A 19641-nucleotide genomic window follows, 5' to 3' on the forward strand; every position below is an offset into this window, starting at 1 on the left:
CAGGAGTAACTGCTCTATTAAAACACATGCATACATTCTAAAACCATCTCAAAATACAATAGGTTTACCACAAAAATCCTTCCTCCCATTGCAAGCATACTCACACGGCAAAAGCCCGGGGAAAACATTGGTTCGGAGACCCGGTCTGGGCGGCAGTAAATTCTAATGCGCGCCCACCTGCTGTTCCACATAACAATAAATAAGAACTCCAATTAGTGTATGACCTTCCTCTTAAAGGAACCTCCCTAAAGATAGGCATTCAATCATAGATAGCAGCTCAAAAGTAATTTGTTGTTTAAACCTCTTGGGCTTACTGTGTCTAACTCAAATATCCAGAATGCCTCCCTGCGCAGGAGGTGCGTTTGTAAGGAGTCCTGCATGCCTTTTATCACCTCCAAAACAATAACCTCAAACTCTCGGTCGGAATGGCCTTTTTCTTTAAAATGTGCTGTCAGCGGGGCTTCTTGAACATTATTCCAAATACGTGAACTGTGTTCAAGTGCTCTCACTTTAATTGCCCATACAGTGCAGCCAACATATAGGAAATTACATGGACATTTCAGTGCATAGATTACTGCTCTGGTGTTGCAGTTTGCAAAATGTTTAAAGGTGTATGTCACATTTCTATGCACCAATTCCCTAGATTCCCTCATGTTGCCACATATCTGGCAGTGGCCGCATTTATAATTGCCCTGTGGTAATTGTTGTTGTGAGTCGGAAACATTAAATCTCGCATCTGCACGGACTAGATTGTCTTTCAGATTTTTAGTTCTGCGCAGGCCCACCATTGGTGGCGCCTCACACCCTCTAATATCAGATAGTAATCCCCAGTGGCGAGTGGAACAGGTGGTAATGTCCACCACCACCACCTTAACCCAGCTGATATTAGTACTGGAGCAGGTGGCAATGCCCGCCCCCTTCAGGCAGCTGGTATTAGGAGTGGAGCAGGTGGCAATGTCCGCCCCCCACCTTAACCAAGCTGGTATTAGGAGTAGAGCAAGTGGCAATGCCTGCCACCGCCTTAAACCCGCTGGTATTAGGACCGGAGCAGGTAGCAATGCCCACTCCCTACATTAACCTGGCTGATATTAGGAGCAGAGCAAGTGGCAATACCCGCCCCCCTTCAGCTAGCTGGGATCAAGAGTGGAGCAGGTGGCAATTCCCACTCTCTGCCATAACCCAGCTGTTATTAGGAGTGGAGAAGGTGGCAATGCCCACTCCCTCCTTATCACAACTAGCATTAGGAGTGGAGCATGTGGCAATGTCTACACCCCCAATGTAACCCAGCTGGTATTTGGAGTGAAGCAGGTGGCAATGCCCGCCCCCTTCACCCAGCTGGGATCAGGAGTGGAGCAGGTGCCAATGTCCTCCCAGTGCCTTCAGCTTGGTGGGATCAGGTATACAGCAGGAGGCAATTCCCTTCTTCCATTCACCCAGCCTGGACAAGAAGTGGAGCAGGTGGAAATGCCCACCTCCTTCAACCTACTGGAATAAGGCACTGAGCAGGCGGCAATGCCCACTCCATCTTCACCCTATCAGAATCAGGAGCCAAGCAGGCAGCAATCTCTGCCCCCCTTCAACCTGCCAGTATCAGGAGCAGAGAAGGTGTCAATGCCCCCACCCCCTTCACCCAGTTGGGATCAGGAGCGGAGCAAGTAGCAAAGCCCACTGCCCACCTTCATCTGTTGGGATCAGGTGAGAAGCAGAAGGTAGTGCTCGCTCCTCTCTTCACCCAGCAACGAACAGGTGGCAGTGCCCACCCCCCTTCACCCAGCTGGGATCAGGCTTGGAGCAGGCAGCAATGTCTGCCCCCCTTTACCTAGCTGTAATCAGGTGCAGAGCAGAAGGCAATGCCCATTTTCCCTTCACCCAGCTGGGATCAGGAGTGGAGCAGGTGGCAATGCCTTCCCCCCTTTACCTGGCCTGTATCAGACCTGCAGTAGGTAGCCAAGCCCACCACCCCTTCATGTTGCTGAGATCAGGTGCAGAGCAGGTGGCAATGCCCATCCCACTCCTTCAGCGTCCAGGATCAGTGACAGAGGAAGAGGGAATGCCTGCCTGCCCACTCTCCCTTTTCTAGAGCCCGTTGTATTTTTCCTTCACAATGGGCTTTGTTTCTAGTGTACAATAAACACAGTACGTGGTAAAAGGAAATTATATTCCTTCTCCCTCCCTATTGAAGTAATGAAAATATATTTAATGTGATTTCACGTTGCCAAGTTGAGGTAGGGGGGGACTGTTTTGCTTCTAGGCATTTAAGTTACTGTGACATAACAAATGCCCTTCCTTTATTTTATTTATATAGTATTTGCAATTTAAATTTGTAACAAATGCCAGATAAGTACTGTGAAGATTGATGGATGCATATGAGTCCTAGAAAGGATGCTTGCTTTTAATTTATGTTTTAACTTCTGTTGGGGAAAGGGGCTGCTTCTTAATATGACAGCTAAATTATTGGTTCTTGGAATATGAGGTGGCTGCAGCGTACATCAAAATTGAGTACTTGGAGTATGTTAAACTCTGTCTCAGGTAAATTGCCTTTGTTGCCATTGTGTTCTTTATGTGTAGAACTTCTGGGCCAGACTGAAAAATGTCACTTGTATATGCTTATAATTTAGCATCATTGCGCGCACACATTTTTTAGTAGTGTTGTTATGGGGAGTAAAATTTCTTTTTCTGAAAACACTTTTTTAGGTATAGTCACGTACCTCCCCAAACCATACAGTGCCATATAATTATCCCAATCCATTGAGAAAATGTTGGTGCTTATCATGGGACAGGTCAAAAAAGAAAGCAAATATTTTCACTTCTGTAAATGTACCTGTTGATCATCTTTGTGCTGGGACATCAGTGGCTGTTTTTGTTGCTACACTAACCAACTTCTTATGCCAGGTATAACTGTAGGTTACTTGGATAGACTTAGTTATATCTTATTTTCTGTGTACAATTACTACCACCAATAATCCTGTAATTCAAAAACTTTCTTATACTGATTGTTAAACATCCCACAGAAGAAAGATAACTAAAAAAGCAATCTTCAACAGCAGCGTTTGACACGGTCGATCATGATCTCTTGACCCACCGTCTCACGTGGGGATTTGTGGGACAGTCCTTCAATGGCTGAGCTCATTCCTCCATGGTTGGGGACAGAGGGTGGCACTTGGGGAACAAATGCCCGCCCGCCATTCCTTGGTGTGCGGCATCCCTCAGGGAGCATTCTTTCCCCGATGCTATTTAACATCTATATGCGCCCCCTCACCCAGGTAGTCCTCAGTTTTGGGCTGGAATGTCACCAGTATGCGGATGACACCCAGCTCTATCTGTTGATGGATTACCAGTCTGACTGTGCTCTGGATTCCTTGGCCAAGGGTCTTGAGGCTGTGACAGTATGGTTACGTCAGAATTGCCTGAAATTGAATCCCCTGAAGACAGAGGTTCTGTGTCTGGGTTGTGGAGCAATGGGGTTGGGGACCTGGATCCCAGCCCTCAGCGGGGTACAACTGAAACCTTCATTGAAAGTGAGAAGCCTGGGTGTGACTTTAGACGCCACACTTTCAATAGAGGCCCAGGTCACGACCGTTGCCAGGTCTGCCTTTTTTCACCTTCGACAGGCCAGGCAATTGGCACCCTATCTCTCATCTCAGGATCTGGCCACAGTAATCCATGCAACAGTCACCTCCAGGCTAGATTACTGCAACTCACTCTATGCTGGGCTGCCCCTGGGCCTGACCTGGAAGCTGCAGCTGGTCCAGAACGCAGTGGCACGCATTCTTACAGGAACACCTGTTCGAGCTCATATCCATCCTGTGCTGTGCCAGCTGCACTGGCTTCCAGTGGAGTTCCAGATCCAGTTATAGGTGTTAACTTTGATGTTTAAAGCCTTCCACGGACTGGGACTGGCATACCTGTGGAACTGCCTCTCCCATTACATCCCTTGCAGGGCACTACGCTCTGCAGATAAACAACTCCTGGTGGTCCCCGGCCCAAGGGACATCCAGCTGGCCTCCACCAGGGCCAGGGCTTTTTCTGCCCTGGCCCCAGCCTGGTGGAACACTCTCCTGCTGGAGATCTGGGCCCTTCAGGACCTATTACAGTTCCACAGGGCCTGTAAAATGGAGATGTTCGGCCAGGCCTTTGGTTGAGGACTGGCAGGTGTCCCCCCTTATCCTATCTAAGATCGCTACCTCTTCTATGACTACCCTCGGCTATGCGTTTTACCCACAGCTATGACCTATGCAGGTCTTTTATTAGTATCCAAAGTAGCCTATGTATAATGGTGGCAGAGTATTTTAATATAAGTTTTTAAATCTGTTTTTAAAGTTGACTGTTAATTTATTGTATTTTAATGATGATGTGAGCTGCCCTGAGCCCATTCTTGGGGAGGGCAAAATATAAGTCAAATAAAATAAATAAAACAGTTTGGTGTAATGGTTAAGAGCGCAGGACTCTAATCTGGAAAACTGAGTTTGATTCCTTACTCCTCCACTTGAAGCCAGCTGGGTGACCTTGGGTCAGTCACAACTTCTTGGAGCTCTCTCATCCCCACCCACCTCACAGGGTGTTTTGTTGTGGGGATGATGATAACATACTTTGTAAACCACTGTGAGTGGGTGTTAAATCATCCTGAAGTGCGGTATATAAATTTAATGTTGTTGTTATTGTATCATAGAGCAGAAAACTTTATGAGCATAAAGGATGTGTGTGGATCTCTGTGTGTGTCTGTGTGTTGTTAGTATTTCCGAAGAATCTATCAAAGTAGTGAAAGGGTGATTTCCCCCCCGTCACAGACTTATACGCACATTTTACTCGCATTGTCATGTGTGTTAATCTGTTTTAAGGTAATAAATGTGGAATGGTGAATGACTTAGTTCCAGTTTATACCAAAGCAAACAATATTCTAGTTTAATTATGTGATTATAATTTGTGTTTGTGGTTTTAAAATACATCTTTTAAAGATATATTAACCACTGTTCAAGCAATGGTGGGAAATCTGATAGTCGGGTTTTTTGTAGGTGTACCCTTACTACTGTAGGCATTAAGCTTCAGCTGGAGCCTGCTTCATCAGATGTAGGAAGAGTATCTCATATTGATGGGATTATATGTGTGTGTGTAAATATAAAATTACAAAATTAAACACATGGCTACTGAGAGAAACAATAAGAGACACAGACTGTTCAATCTAAGTAGATGATATAGGGAACCCTTAAGGACTGATACAAAGAAAACCGGGATTTTAACACAAGAGGAGGGCATTTTTGGCAGGAACAGTGTTACTGGGAATGGGTCTCCTTGCAAGTAGGGGGAATTAACGGCAAGGAAGATTGCTATACGAGAGGGGTAACAATGGGATCTCCACCAGTATTTACGGAGTCCTTTCTCAAGGAGGTAAACAAAGCCGGTGTTCTTAATTAAAGATGCTTTTATTGAAATGGAAAATTCTCTAGTGGTCCGGAGTGGGGCAGTCATCACTAGTGGGTAGCTCCTCCTCCAACTCTTTCGCAGGGGCCGGACAAAACTTGCGATTCTTGGGGGAGGGGCTCCCAGGAGTCCTCAGTTTTTTCCGGCCCTGCTCAGCAGGCGGACACGGACTCTTGAGCTCTGAAGAGCTGCGATCTGAACAACACCGAAGGACAATCGCTCAGGCGCGGGCTCGCTGGGGAAAGGAAGGCTCAGTCCTCCACCCCCCCCCCAGCCGGATTGGCTAACAGCGGCAAGACAGCCGCGAAAGCGAGCACAGGGCCGACGATCCTAATTAACTAGGACCCGGCTCCTGTAGAGGCTTGGAAAAAGCGGCGGGGATCGACGCTGCGCGTGCGCATGTTCCACAAGAAGCCACGGAGCTCTGGGACGGCGGAGGCCTCTTAAAATCGCGCCAAACGCACGGAGCAGTGAGTAAAACCCCGCGGAGAGGTTTTTTAGCCTCGGAGAAGCGGGGGGGGGGGGTTGATTTAACCAGGAAGGCCTTTCCTTAGAGCCTGGGTGGTTTTGAGCTAATTAGGGGGAAACGGAGTAGCTCTAGAAGCTACAGGGTCCCCTCTCTGTTTAGGCTGGGTAGACCTGTTGACGACTTGGGGAATCTGAGTGACAAAAGAAACCCCTGAGCACTTTAGAGGGGCGTAGAGGGGTAAGGAGAATAGGAGAATGCAGCCATTTTTTCTAATTCCCGCCCACGCTTACTTTCACTTTAGGAGGAAGGCTTTTGGCGGGAATGGTGTTCCAGGCCAGTAATAAAGAAAAGCAAATGGAGTCAGACTCTAATTCCATGCACTCCCCAGAAAGATTAACACAGCTTCACTCCATCCAAGGGGGGCCTTCAGGAAGCAGTGACCCTGACCTCGCAGGTCCTGAGGCCAAAGCAAATATCCTGGCCTGGCTGCAAGCAGAAATTTAAAAAGGAATTGATAACGCTGTTAAGGACCTTAAAGGCCACACAGCTAAACAAAAAAGAGAAAGAAAAGAACCTAGCACATCTAAAGGGAAGAGGAAACTACAGTCTTCCACAAAAATTAAAGCCAAAAAGAGAAAGCCCAGAGAGTGGCTAGATGAGCTATCCAGTGAGTCAGAGGAATCCCAGGGGAGTTCAGATTTATCTACTCAATCATCAGGGAGTGAAGAAGGGGAGTTGTCAGAGGAAGAGGAGGTGGATATGGATAAAATACAACCCAGGCTCTTTCCACCCGATATGTATTCCAAATTACTGGCAAAGGTACTAAGGACCCTAGAAATACCTACAACAGCTACAGAAAAGTCAGGAACAACTACTCCCTATCCACAGGGCCTAGAGAGAGCGCTTCCAAAGATGGGGCCCAAATCATCAGGGGTGCCTCTACCTGCAATCTTCCATGAAGTGCTGAGGACGGAATGGGATAACCCGGCAAAGCCGAAACTCTATCAATCCATCTTTCACAAGTTTTACTCCCTAGGTCCAGATGATGCAAAGAAAATCAAACTTCCTATGGTAGATGATCCGGTGACTAGCCTGGTGACCACCTCGGTACTTCCTATGGACGCGGAGGGTATGCCAAAGGATCCTTCCGATAAGAAAATTGAGCAGGCCCTGCGCAGAGACTTTGAGGCATCTGCGGCTTCCCTGAGATCCTCGGCTACTGGGTCTCTATTCGCGAGGGCAGCATACACCTGGGCCTCTGACTTAGCAGCAGCTGGCAGGGAAGTGCCGAAAGAGATAAAGAATGAGGTTAAAAAGATAGCCCTGGCAGCGGCCTTCGCAGCGGATGCCACCCTAGACTCCTTCCAGATGTCCTCCAGGGCTATGGGTTTCAACGTCGCGGCAAGACGTAACACGTGGCTGAGGAATTGGGACGCAGACCCCCCAGCTCGCAGCAAGGTGGCAGCGATTCCATATTCGGGAGAGAAGCTGTTTGGCGATGCCCTAGACAAGTACCTGGTAGAAAATGCAGAAAAGAAGAAAGTTCTTCCTTCAAAGAAGAAAGACCCCAAGTATAAATGGAAACAATCCTTTCGGGATCTCAAAAGACCGACCAGGCAACAAACGGACAGACCGTTCAAAAGTCGATGGCAACCTAGACACAGATCAGACAACAGATCCTTTGCCTTCAGGAAGTCTTCCTTCCAGCCCAAGGGTCAGAAGAAAAATAACCAAGCATGACTACTCGCACCCCGGGATGGTGGAACAAGTTGGGGGACGCCTTCAGACCTTCGCGTCGCAATGGGAAAGGACTGTGTCAGATCAATGGGTACTGGAAACAGTATCCATGGGCTATTCCTTGGAATTGGAGGAAACACCTCACAGACGCTTCATCCAGGTATTTCGGAACCGATCTCAGATGAAACACAGGGAAATAAAAGAGGCCATCAGCCACCTTCTGCAGATCAAGGCGATAGAACCTGTGCCAAAACGGGACAGGAGGCAGGGTGTGTACTCGATATTCTTCACTGTTCCGAAGAAGAATGGAGAAGTAAGGGCCATTCTAGACCTCAAATGGCTGAATTTTCACATAAGATCCAGGAAATTCAAAATGGAGACGATGAAGTCTACCACGGCGGCCATCCAGCAGGGGGACTTCCTTGCGTCTATAGATCTATCAGAGGCCTATTTACACATCCCTATTCGACAAGATCACAGGAAATACCTGCGTTTCGCCTACAATGGGAGGCACTATCAGTACAGAGCCCTTCCCTTCGGCCTGAAATCATCTCCGAGGGTATTTACCAAAGTACTGGTAACCTTGGTGGCTTTCCTCAGAGTCCAAGGCATAGCCCTGTCGCCGTACCTCGATGACATACTGATAAAGGCCCCATCCTTTCAATCAGCAGAGATGGCTGTAGCAACAACGATCAGCTGTCTGGAGAGTCATGGCTTTATCATAAACCGTCAGAAAAGCATCCTTATGCCATCACAGAGAATTGTTCATCTGGGGATGATAGTGGACACGGTTGCGGGCAAAACCTATGTGTCCTTGGAAAGATGGATAAAACTTCTCTCACTATTGAGGGAGATACTAGCAAAACAAAGAGTGGAGATTATGCAACTGGCCAAGCTTCAAGGCATGATGGTCTCTTGCCAAGATGCTCTACAGTGGGCCAGGTTTCATACCAGACCTCTGCAGAGGTTCCTGCATCCCCATCAAATGGCCATAGCTCATCGGTGGCACAGAATTGTGGAGGTTCCCCAAGCATTATCCAGGGAACTGGACTGGTGGCTGGTCCCAGCCAGGTTCACGGAGGGCTCTCCGCTCAGGGAACCAACCAGAGTAGTGATGACGACGGACGCCAGCTTGACGGGGTGGGGAGCACACACCAAGGACAGGATGACACAGGGCGTGTGGCTCCACGAAGAAAGAGAAGCCAGCATAAATTTACTGGAACTCAAGGCGGTGAGAAACGGGCTGCTGGAGTTCACAGACGATCTAAGGGGCAAAGATGTCCTGGTGAACACCGACAACATGACGACAAAGGCCTACATAAACAGGCAAGGAGGCACGAGGTCCAAACATCTGATGGCAGTGGCGAACGAGATATTCTTCTGGGCAGAAAGAAACATCAGGTCACTAAAGGCAAGCCACATAGCGGGGCAGAAAAACGTGGTGGCAGATTGGCTGAGCCGAAACACAGTGGACCAGGCAGAATGGACACTGAACGAACAGGTTTTCTCCCAGATATGCCACAGGTTCGGTACCCCAAAAGTGGACCTATTCGCCACGCTAGCCAATAGGAGGCTACCACAATTCTTCTCAAGATTCAGAGAACAGGAAGCGGAGGGAACGGATGCACTAAGCCAGGAGTGGCCACGAACGCTCCTATACGCATTCCCTCCGATGAAACTCATACCCAAGGTGCTACAGAAGATCCTGGAACAAAGGGCGAATGTTATCCTGATCGCACCATTCTGGCCAAGGAGGCCATGGTTCCAGGACCTAATGAGACTGTCTTCTTCGGATCCGTGGACTCTGCCACTCAGAGAGGACCTGTTGTCCCAAGGGGAGATCCAACACCCGAATCCGGCATCGTTGAAGCTGACGGCCTGGTGGTTGAACATGGACAGCTTAGAGAGTTAGGTTACTCCGAGAAGGTGATTACCACCATGTTGGCGTCACGGAAGGGTTCTACAAACAGGAGTTACTACAAGACTTGGAGATTGTTCGCAAACTGGTGTGAACGTAGAGGTCAGGACCCCACTGCGGCACCTGTGAAACAGATTCTCCTTTTTCTGCAGGATGGACTGGAAAAAGGACTAAGTACTAGTACCCTCAAACGGCAAGTAGCGGCAATCTCGGCCATCAGAGGTTCCAAGTCTGGTACCTCCCTCACCTCACACCCTCATGTGAAGAGATTCCTGAGGGGGACCATGCTGCTAAATGCACCTCAAGTTCATCGTTTCCCGACGTGGAACCTTAACGTAGTGCTAAAGGCTCTCACCAAGGAGCCCTTCGAACCAATGGCTACCTGCTCTCTGAAGATTTTGACTCTCAAGACTATTTTCCTAGTAGGACTGACTTCGGCTAGGAGGGTTTCAGAGTTAGGGGCCCTCTCAGTAAACGGGGAGCTGTGTGTGTTCCACCAGGACAGGGTAGTCTTGAGGACAGACCCGGCCTTCATACCGAAAGTCAACTCATCCTTTCATAGGGGAGAAGACATTGTCCTGCCCTCCTTCTGTGCCAACCCCAAACATCAGAAGGAAAAGGAATGGCACAAGTTAGATGTCAGAAGGGCCCTTAGTTTCTATTTAGATAGAACTAACTCATTTCGCAAGGTGGAGAGCATGTTTGTCTCCTTTAAAAGTGGCTCTATGGGGGAGAAGGTTTCCCTTTCTACACTGAGCAGGTGGATTAGGGAGTGTATTGAGTTGGCATACAAATCCAGGAACCTTCCACCTCCGGAGGGGATTAAGGCACACTCCCTCAGAGGGGCGGCCACCTCGGCAGCTTATAGATCTTTCCCCTCTTTAGAGAAGATATGCAAGGCAGCGACCTGGAAGTCTGTACATACGTTTACCAAACACTATAGAATAGATCGGTTGGCCTCTGCGGAGGCGGCCTTTGGCAGGAGGGTGTTACAGCAGGTTCTGGACTAGAGAATACCCACCCTGAGGGAAAAACTGCTAGACGTATATCCCACTAGTGATGACTGCCCCACTCCGGACCACTAGAGAATGGAAGATTTTTACTCACCGTGAAGCTTCCTTTCTTGGTGGTCCAGGAGTGGGGCAGTCAGTATCCCACCCTACATTTAAAAAAAAAAAAAAAGGAAAGACAGAAAAGGGGATTGGGAGTTTGGTATATCTGAGGTTAAGATATTGTTTTCAGAATGGGGGATTACCACAGTTGAGGTTTCCGTTGAATGGAGCACGTTGATCAGCTGTTACTTTAGTTCTGTATAACAGGAGAAGACCGATGTTGTGGAATCCTGGTGAAGTGGACGGGGCTTGAAAAGGAACTGAGGACTCCTGGGAGCCCCTCCCCCAAGAATCGCAAGTTTTGTCCGGCCCCTGCGAAAGAGTTGGAGGAGGAGCTACCCACTAGTGATGACTGCCCCACTCCTGGACCACCAAGAAAGGAAGCTTCACGGTGAGTCAAAATCTTCCATTCACACACACACACATAAATTGCACACAAGCACACCAGATGCCTAGGAAAAGCAGTGGTGAAGGTGGAGTAGATTCGCGGCATTGCAGAGTGATAATTACCTATCCAGGGTAGAGGCAAATCCACAGAGGAAGAGCTTCAAACATCTAGCATTCTCAGCAGAGAGAGAGAGAGACTTAGGGAAGGTAACCCCAAGGGAGCAGCACTTCGGATCCAATAAGCATGCGCAGTTTGAATCAGGCAAGAGTCCCTGTTCTTATAGGGTAAAACATGCTGTGAGGCTGGAGAGCCTTCCCAACCATTGGAACAAACACCCCAACAGTCAGTTCCTGGAAGTAACAAAGGTTTAATTATCTCTTGATTGGTGCTGCCAGGGTGGAACAAAAGAGTAAGGTTTTGCTCTTCTGTTGCTTTATAAAAGAACATTTGCAAATTGATGTCCCCGGAAGTGAGTTGATGAATTTAGGTGGGGAATATACCTTTTCCTGGAATGAATTACAAAACTTATGGGTGCTAATTGATTTCTCCTCAATCTTGGGCTGGGGATTTCATCACGGAAGAGGGAGAAAGGAATGTGCTAAGTGGGATGACACATTGAGACCTTTCTTGCTGTGGCTCCACCCGGAGCTGAGAGGAAAGTAACCTACTCACTGCTGGTCACTTTACATTTACATTCAGCATTCCATTCATGCCTGGATCTCCTGGGCAGGACTCAGCAACTGCTAGCTGGAATTCCTGTTTGCAAACCAAACTGCATTTAGTCCAGGGGCCTTGTGATTCTCATATAACAGGTAGCCTATTAAATAGCTATTAAACATGGCGGAGGCTGAGCTGACGGCTTACAACAGTTTGGCTGGAAAGTAGTAAAGAAAGCTGGTTCTGCTTCTTCTATGCAATTATGAAGGCTTATATAGAGATATAAGCCATGTAACCATAGAGGCTTATAAACTACTGAATGACGTGAAAAAATGAAAAATGAGGGGTTTTTTCCTGCCACAGTGTCAGAGTTTGCTCATAGTGAACTTGGTTGGCAGCCAAAAGGAAGCACTGTGGCACCTGCTGCATACTTAATTTGTTGACTAAGAGGTGACATCCTCTGGTTTATAAGACTTTAAAAGGGGATTAGATGGATTCATGGACAGGCTGGGGGCAGGCAATCCCCCACTCCCATCCTGCCCCCTGCCCCTGCTTATCTGGCCGGCGGGGGAGAATGCACCTTCCGGAGCACACTCCCGGGCAGTGCGGCATACTCCCACACGCCCAGTGGCTGGATTTGGGCCCAATTTGGGCCAAATTGGACTGTTATGGAGCGCAGCAGTGTTCCTGCACTCTGCAGCTCCCCGATTTGGGCCCCCTGTGGAGCATGGGAGCACTCCCAGGGCAGCCCTGCACGATGATGTCGCTTCCCAGAAGTGACATCATCTCACAGGCTGGGAGCATGCAAGCACTCTGTACGTGCACCCACAAGGGACAACTAAAGGTAGATGTTGGGCCTCCGACCTCCTGCTCTGGGGGTTGGGGGACTTGGTAAACCTTATGATTGCCCATTGCCTATGGTGGCCAAATAGGACCTCCATGTTCAGAGGCAGTATACTCTGGAAGGCTAATTGGGGTGGGGCAATTGTGTGCGATCGCTCTTGCCTTAATTTTCTGCTAGTGGGATTCCCAGAAGCATCTGGCTGGCCAGCATGTGGGCTAGAGAGACCTCTTTTATGATCCAGCAAGTCTCTTTTTTTATTCTTATGAAAGGTACAGGGCATGTATCCCTATCCTCATTTTTAGAGAGGGCTTAAAAATATAATTCAGTGATACTATTTCTTCCTCTGCATCTTAAATGACATTACTGAATTATTAAAGTGTGTAGGAAGAAAAGTGACTGCAGTTTTTCAACGCTGAGGGAAAGGTATTCTGTGCATGCTTAGAAGTATGTTTTTCCATAACTTAACCCATGCTGAAAATAAACTCTTGGGCTAAGCTCCAGTGAAATCTTGGCACAAACAGAGTTGTTAGAAAAGATATGTTCTAAAGGGGTAGCCTCTAGTATGATGTGGCAAACTAAAAAGGAATCTTGTGCCACCCTTTAAAAAAATGCTGCTGTACTGTAGTTTCAGCTTTCAGGGTTAGAATCTATTTCATCCGATGCATTAAATTCTGAGTCTGCAAATATAGCTGATCACATGGGAAAATATTTGTAAGGAAATAAAGCAGTTGTAATTCCCATTAAAATGTATGCTATGGAGCTTGATACTTTGTAATTAATTAGCATTATATGTTAAACTTTAAAAAGCACATAAGCAAGTGAAACAAAGGGAAGCTCTGTTGCATAATGGGACTTCCTTCTAAGGAGACCTGCTTAGGATTGCTCCCGAAAGATCTAGTCAGCTTTGTTCCTTTGACCTAGTCAGGAGCACAAGTAGGGTTACTCTGGAAATTATCTCCAGGGTCATTTCAATAGCCCAGTCTGTCCCAGCTTTCCGACTTTCTTTTTTTCGCTTAAAGGAGGCAGCAGGAGGGAAGTGGAAGAAACCTGGAGCTGTTTGGATTTCAGCATCCAGGGACTAAAACCACTTTCTAAAGTTAAGCCACATCACGTGCAGGAAGAAAACAGAGTAAGGAGCTCCACTGGGCTACCTCCATGCCCTAGAAGATAAAACTGACTTTTCTCATCTCCCCAGTTGTCCTTCCCCCTTTCAGCATCTTCACGTTGTGGTGAGATTGCTGAGGGGGACAGTTAGTAGAAATGTTTTATAAGGTTTTTTACTACTTTTTGAGAGATTGAAGTCTCAGTTTATTCAGTGGGGCTTATTCCTAGATAACTTGTATCTCACATATATTCAGTGGATAGTGCGCTTCAGTGTTCTGGCTAGGCCCTTGGCTGGAGAGTCTTCCTGATCTGCTTGCTACTGATTTATTGTTGTTTTTAGAGGGTTTTACTTCTCATTCTCTTGCAATGTGTACTGTGTAAATCACAAGTCAAATGTGTTCTTTAATAATCCTATCTCTTTTCCTACCTGTCATACCTGCCCCTATGTTTCCTACTTAATGAACAGTTATTATCCTGTTCACAGTAACAGAAAGCCAAGTGACTTGTTTTGTTATGATATTTGCTTTAGATCATGGTCATATGGTTAGGGGAGCAGATGGGGCCCATGGTGGCTCTTAGCAGCCCTGGGAGGAGAAATGTGATGGAGGAGAGAGCAGGACAAAGCTGTGCAATAGGAGGAGAACCAGGAGGGGTAATGAAACTTTTTTTCCTTGATGAGTTCCTTACAGATCCCCCACTTGTATCACTCCAATAATAATTTGGCTGAGTGTAAAGGCACATTGAAATACTTGCAAACAAGATAATAAGGTGGTTTACCTATGTTGGAACTCCTTAGGTGTGCAGAAAAATATGATTGATTCCTTGCAGTGGCCCCACCTTGATTTTTATATTGTTCCTTACACAGGATGTTTTGACACCAGAATGCAATTGATACATTTTATAAATTATCATTGCATCAGTGTTGTCCTAAACCCATCTATAATACCTGATCTTTCTGCAAAAGTAGAGAGAGAGAATTCTAGCGTCTACAATTAAAAGTCATTTTCTAGATATGGTTTAACATTCTGTATGTAGTTTCTAGCTAAATAGTTGTAGATCACATATATCTTTCAACCCCAAATGATCTGTTATGCAGGAAAAATAATAGGTTCAATATTTTAACCTGAATTTTGCAGTATTTAATGGAGCTTCATTTCTCAAGCACCTCTGGAGCCTGGCTGTAAATAAAGATAATGTAATAATAGAAAATTTCAAGGGTAGATTTATTTTTATAGCTGCTTAGATTAGAGATTTCAGTGCTGAAACTCATAATCAAATGAAGCAAAAAATCCAAATGGATTTAGGTAAAGTAAATGCTCCTAATGTGTTTTCTATCAGTTTAATTTGATTTGCGTTTCAAATTACTGTTACATTCAGTAGAAAAATAGTTGCCTTGCTTGCTTGCAGCTCTGTTACATTCTATCATAATATCCTGGATATATACAGTTAAATTAATATTTTCCTTTTTAAATGCTAAATTTCAAGGTGCATTCCTTTTATGTATTGGAGATGTTCTGTTGATATGGGTACATGAAAAATAGATTCCATTGAAAGTTCTGGTTTCTCCCAAGCAAATAGGCTTAGAATTAAGACGTAAGAGGGTCACCTACCCTAATAATAGTGTACTTCCAGTAATGCTTTGGTCAGTTTGCAGCCTGACCCATGCATACAAAGTTGACGTTACAGCTGCTCTGTAGAAGTAAGCAGAATCTTGTGAGCCTGGTGGCCGGGGGCAGAGCAATACAGTTCGGTTATTTATTTATTCCAAGACATTTATTACTTTTATTTCTTTTGCACTTCCTTTACAGGCATCCTCAAGATCATTCTCCTCAGAGCGTCTCTAAACAAGATGAATTACATGAGGATGCTCAAGTGAAGCGAGGCGCAAAGTTAGCTGGGAAGCTGAGTTCATAAAAGGACAGATTGGAAGGCTTTGTCAATTTCCCTCTCTTCAGAACCTGCAAATATAACTTCTCAGGGGGTTTGTTTATTTCCTCTTCAGCTCCCTGAAGGCTCTGTCAGTTTCCCCTGAGGAGCAATATTTGCAGGCTCTGTAGAGAAGGAAATTGACAAAGCTTTCCAATCTGTCCATAAGAACTTAATAACAACAACAACAACATTCTATTTATATACCACCCTTCAGGATAACTTAACGTCTGCTCAGAGCAGAGCGGTTTACAAAGTATGCCATTATTATCCCCACAACAAAACACCTTGTGAGGTGGGTGGGGCTGAGAGAGCTCTGGAGAGCTGTGACTGACCCAAGGTCACCCAGCTGGCTTCAAGTGAAGGAGTGGGGAATCATACCCGGTTCCCCAGATTAGAGTCCCGCGTTCTTAACCACTACACCAAACTTGGCTTCCTGACTAACATTGCACCTTGCATTAATTGAGTATCCTCATGTAATTTGTCTCATTTAGAGATGTTCTTAGGTGCCTGACTCACAGTGTACATTGGCTATGACATATTGAGCTGTGGGAGGAAAATGAACTTGTGGATGTTTATAGGCATGGTGTATAGAATCTAGAGGCTGGCTGTGGTATAGAGGAAGCCCAGCAATGGGAACAACGGCTTCTAGAGAACCATCTTATATACTATTTATGTCTATAGGTCAGGCAACATTGCATCTAACGCTATAGTTACATTAGAGAATGGGGCCAAAATAGACATAATTCTGAGAAAATCATAAATAATTATTCCCATTGGTGTTCTGTTTATTTATTTATTTTCATTCAATCCTTCCTCAAAGGAGCTCAGGGAAGCACACATTAATTTTGTGACATCTCCATAAAATTGTATAGGTTAAGGTCTGTCACAAACCTGATGTTTCTCAGTATTATAAGGGAACTATGATTTCATCAAAAACATATGATGCAGCAGTAAAAATGTTTATGGCCGGGATTTAAAATACTTCAAATGCAGGAGCAGAGTCCTCTGATTCTTCTAACAGCCAAACCTGGGGTTTTCAAAGAGGTAATGGAGTCTCTCTCTCTTTCTCTTTAAAAGAACCAACCAGTTGGGAATGTTCACAAAGAAAGAATTTGATCAACTAGCACCAGTAGTGGACAGCTTCAGCCTTATGACATATGATTATTCAGCACCACAACGGTAAGGCAACAAGAACAGAAAGAAAGCCTACTGAACTGGGCTACAGAGATGCAGCTAAGACATCAACCGAGGTACTAATTGTCCTTTAGAGGTAATAGAATGATTAGGGATTACAACTGGAAAATCTGAAGGCATTCAACTAAATTGTTTGCTTGTCAGGTTCTGGACAGTTGAGTGCAATCTGTACTGGATCCTGGTGACAAGATAGTGATTTAGCTGTTTAAATGTCAACTTTCAAGGGCCATTTTTTTCTGTTGTAGAGAACTGAAATTTAGTTTGAATACTAGTACTGCCAGCTTTAATGGGTTTAATTTGAAGATAAATATTTCTAGGTTAGTGCTGCTAGAAAAGTTAAAGCAGCACAGATATTTCTTTGAGAATGCACAGTTAGCATATTACCTACTTTTCTCTTTTGGCTTGTGTATATAACACTTTTGTTTGTATTTTCACTTTGGTAAACAGGCACTTAAATCTCTGTCCAATATTGTGCCTGGAGGTGGGGCAATAAGAAAGTAAAACTTTGTTTACTGCTCTATCCCTTTGCTTTAAAGCAGCTCCAGCAGTTGCTCAGTATGCCCCAAATAACATTTCTTTCCACCTTATCAAGTGTCATAAATATTTGTATCTGGTTACCTCTACTGTCAGAAGTGTGCACACACAAGATAATGGAAGCCACCAGTAGATTTTCCCAGGAATGTATACATTTTTTTCTTCGTATTGCATAGAATATATTATGTTGGGGCTTTTTTAACCAGCCGGATGTCAAGATGCCGCTAGCCAATGATGGATATACTGAATAGAAACCCTTTACAGCAGCAACAAACTATTCCAGACATGCAGCAAGATTTCCTGCTCCTCTTTAAATCATTTTGTTCTGAATGTCTGAAGTAAGTGCACTTGAGAATCCCATGAAAATGTCATAGGTGAACAATACTATATTTGAAAGATAACAGTCTATCATCACTTATATACATTGCCATTTTGAGAATTTTAAAAACCAATCAGTGCAGTCTAGGAGTGTTCATATCTTCTGGCTATCAAAAAATGTGGTTTGATTTGAGAATTCTAAATTTCCTTAGGGCAGAGACTCATTAGAAATGCTGTTGTCTATGGGGGAAATCTATTTTTTGACCTCTGTTTTATTTCTTTGTTGTTCCTTCAGGCCTGGTCCTAATTCCCCTCTGCCCTGGATGCGAGCCTGTGTTCAAATGTTGGATCCTGAATCAAAATGGAGAAGTAAAATTCTTCTGGGGCTGAATTTTTATGGCATGGACTACTCAGCACTAGGTGCTTCCGGAGAACCAATAATTGGTAACAGGCAAGGCTTCTACAGAATTTGCTTTTTGAAAGCATTATTATTTTGTCTTTCATTTTTACAGAAAATACATGACTAGAGATATTCAGCCAAAAGTTTGTCTGATAGTTTAAATCAATTGGAAAACCAGCCCCTCCGCAGTCACTCCTCATGTCCCAGTTCTCTGCCCTTGAAGTTTGTTTGGTTCCTTAGTCTTCCAATGTTCTTTGTCTTCCAAAGCTTCCATGCCTTGTCCCACATGCATATCATCCTTTGTATTTATAGATCATGTCTAAGGCTCTTCCTCAACTCTTTTTTTGGTCTTCTTGGTCCTTCTTCTTCAGCTTCATGTCTTTTCTGGCCATTTTTTCCTCTTCGGGGGCTCTGCGTGGTCCATTAGTCCATGTCCACGGTCCACCACACCTGCTTCCCTCAAGCCCATGCATCTTATCCCAGTATTCCATTGCCGCTTCATCAGCCATCCTCCTCTTCCTAACCAGACACGCTTTGCATCCTTTAGCCTTCCCTTGCCCAGTATGCCTGCCGATGAAATGCATAGGGTGATGTATAAATGGAGCTACAAATTGAATTAGCTTGGAAGGAAGCCCTGGCTGGCACTAAGAAAAAAAAGCGGTGGAATTCTTCAATCTTTTCCACTCCCAGCATGGAGGAGCCTTAGAGAATGTGGAGAATTATTTCTACAATGGATGAAATGAAACTTTAAATATAGATTCTTCCAGATGTGTATCAGAGCACATCTACCATACCTCCTTGTTAAAATTAATTTGCCAGAAGTTATTTTATTGCAGAATGAGTTTAGAAGCTGTATGTTGTTAACACCTACTCTCTTTAATACTAGGGCCCAGTACACTACTGCATCCTTGAGTTTAAGACTGCTGTTTGACTTTGAAATATCTGTTCTTTGTCTCTTTGGTTTATCACAGATAACTTAGACTTCATTGAAAAAAATACTGTAACTACCTTTATATAATTTCAAAGTCATGCTCTTAATCTGCGTAATATTATGATCATATACAAATAATATCTGAAAGATCTGTTTTTTTCTGATTGCAGACTTTTAAAAAGCAATGCCTTTGCAGGTTTTACGGTTAAGTAGAACAGCCTGTAAACATTTCCCTTGTTTAGTTAAGAGAGAAGCACATGAAACACTTCACAGATTAACACAACTGCAAATGAGCTTCTTCTGTGCCAGTGAGGACATTTGAAATGTGTTAAACTTGCTCCACAATAAGGCTGTGACTGTGTACTTCTAACTTCTTTAAAAGTCTTTTATATCAGTTTACACACTGAAGAAATGTGATGTAATAAATTGTCAGTTGAAAAACCGAAGAGGTTTGACATTGAATCCTACTATTCAAAGACAAAAAAAAAATTCTTACAAAGTTTGTATGGATTTAGAATTCCACTGAGAGCTATATTGGCTGCCTGCCATGCTGTAAATACTTGGTAATAAAAAGTGATACCTAGAGTGTCTAGAGGTAAGATCTTCCCTGAAATTATGCCATTGAAGCATGTTAAAGAGATGAGTGCTGTGATCTTGGGAAAGAGACATGTTTAGAAGTGTCGGGGAT

The 19641-nt window shown here is 44.9% G+C and overlaps 1 protein-coding gene across 5 annotated transcripts in view; it reads left to right on the forward strand.

The window, feature by feature from the left end:
• Positions 1 to 19641, forward strand: part of CHID1 (chitinase domain containing 1) — a 270795-nt gene that overhangs the window by 169385 nt on the left and 81769 nt on the right. For 4 of the 5 annotated variants that reach the window (XM_054971924.1, XM_054971927.1, XM_054971926.1 and 1 more), the window contains exons 9-10: positions 16654 to 16755; positions 17918 to 18073. In XM_054971924.1, the coding sequence (XP_054827899.1) occupies positions 16654 to 16755; positions 17918 to 18073 (258 nt within the window). The remainder of the gene's footprint in view (positions 1 to 16653; positions 16756 to 17917; positions 18074 to 19641) is intronic. The other variant, XM_054971928.1, reaches the window with a different exon arrangement.

The sequence above is a fragment of the Eublepharis macularius genome, chromosome 2 (genome assembly GCF_028583425.1).
Source record: "Eublepharis macularius isolate TG4126 chromosome 2, MPM_Emac_v1.0, whole genome shotgun sequence".
In the NCBI taxonomy this organism is placed as follows: Eukaryota; Metazoa; Chordata; class Lepidosauria; order Squamata; family Eublepharidae; genus Eublepharis; species Eublepharis macularius.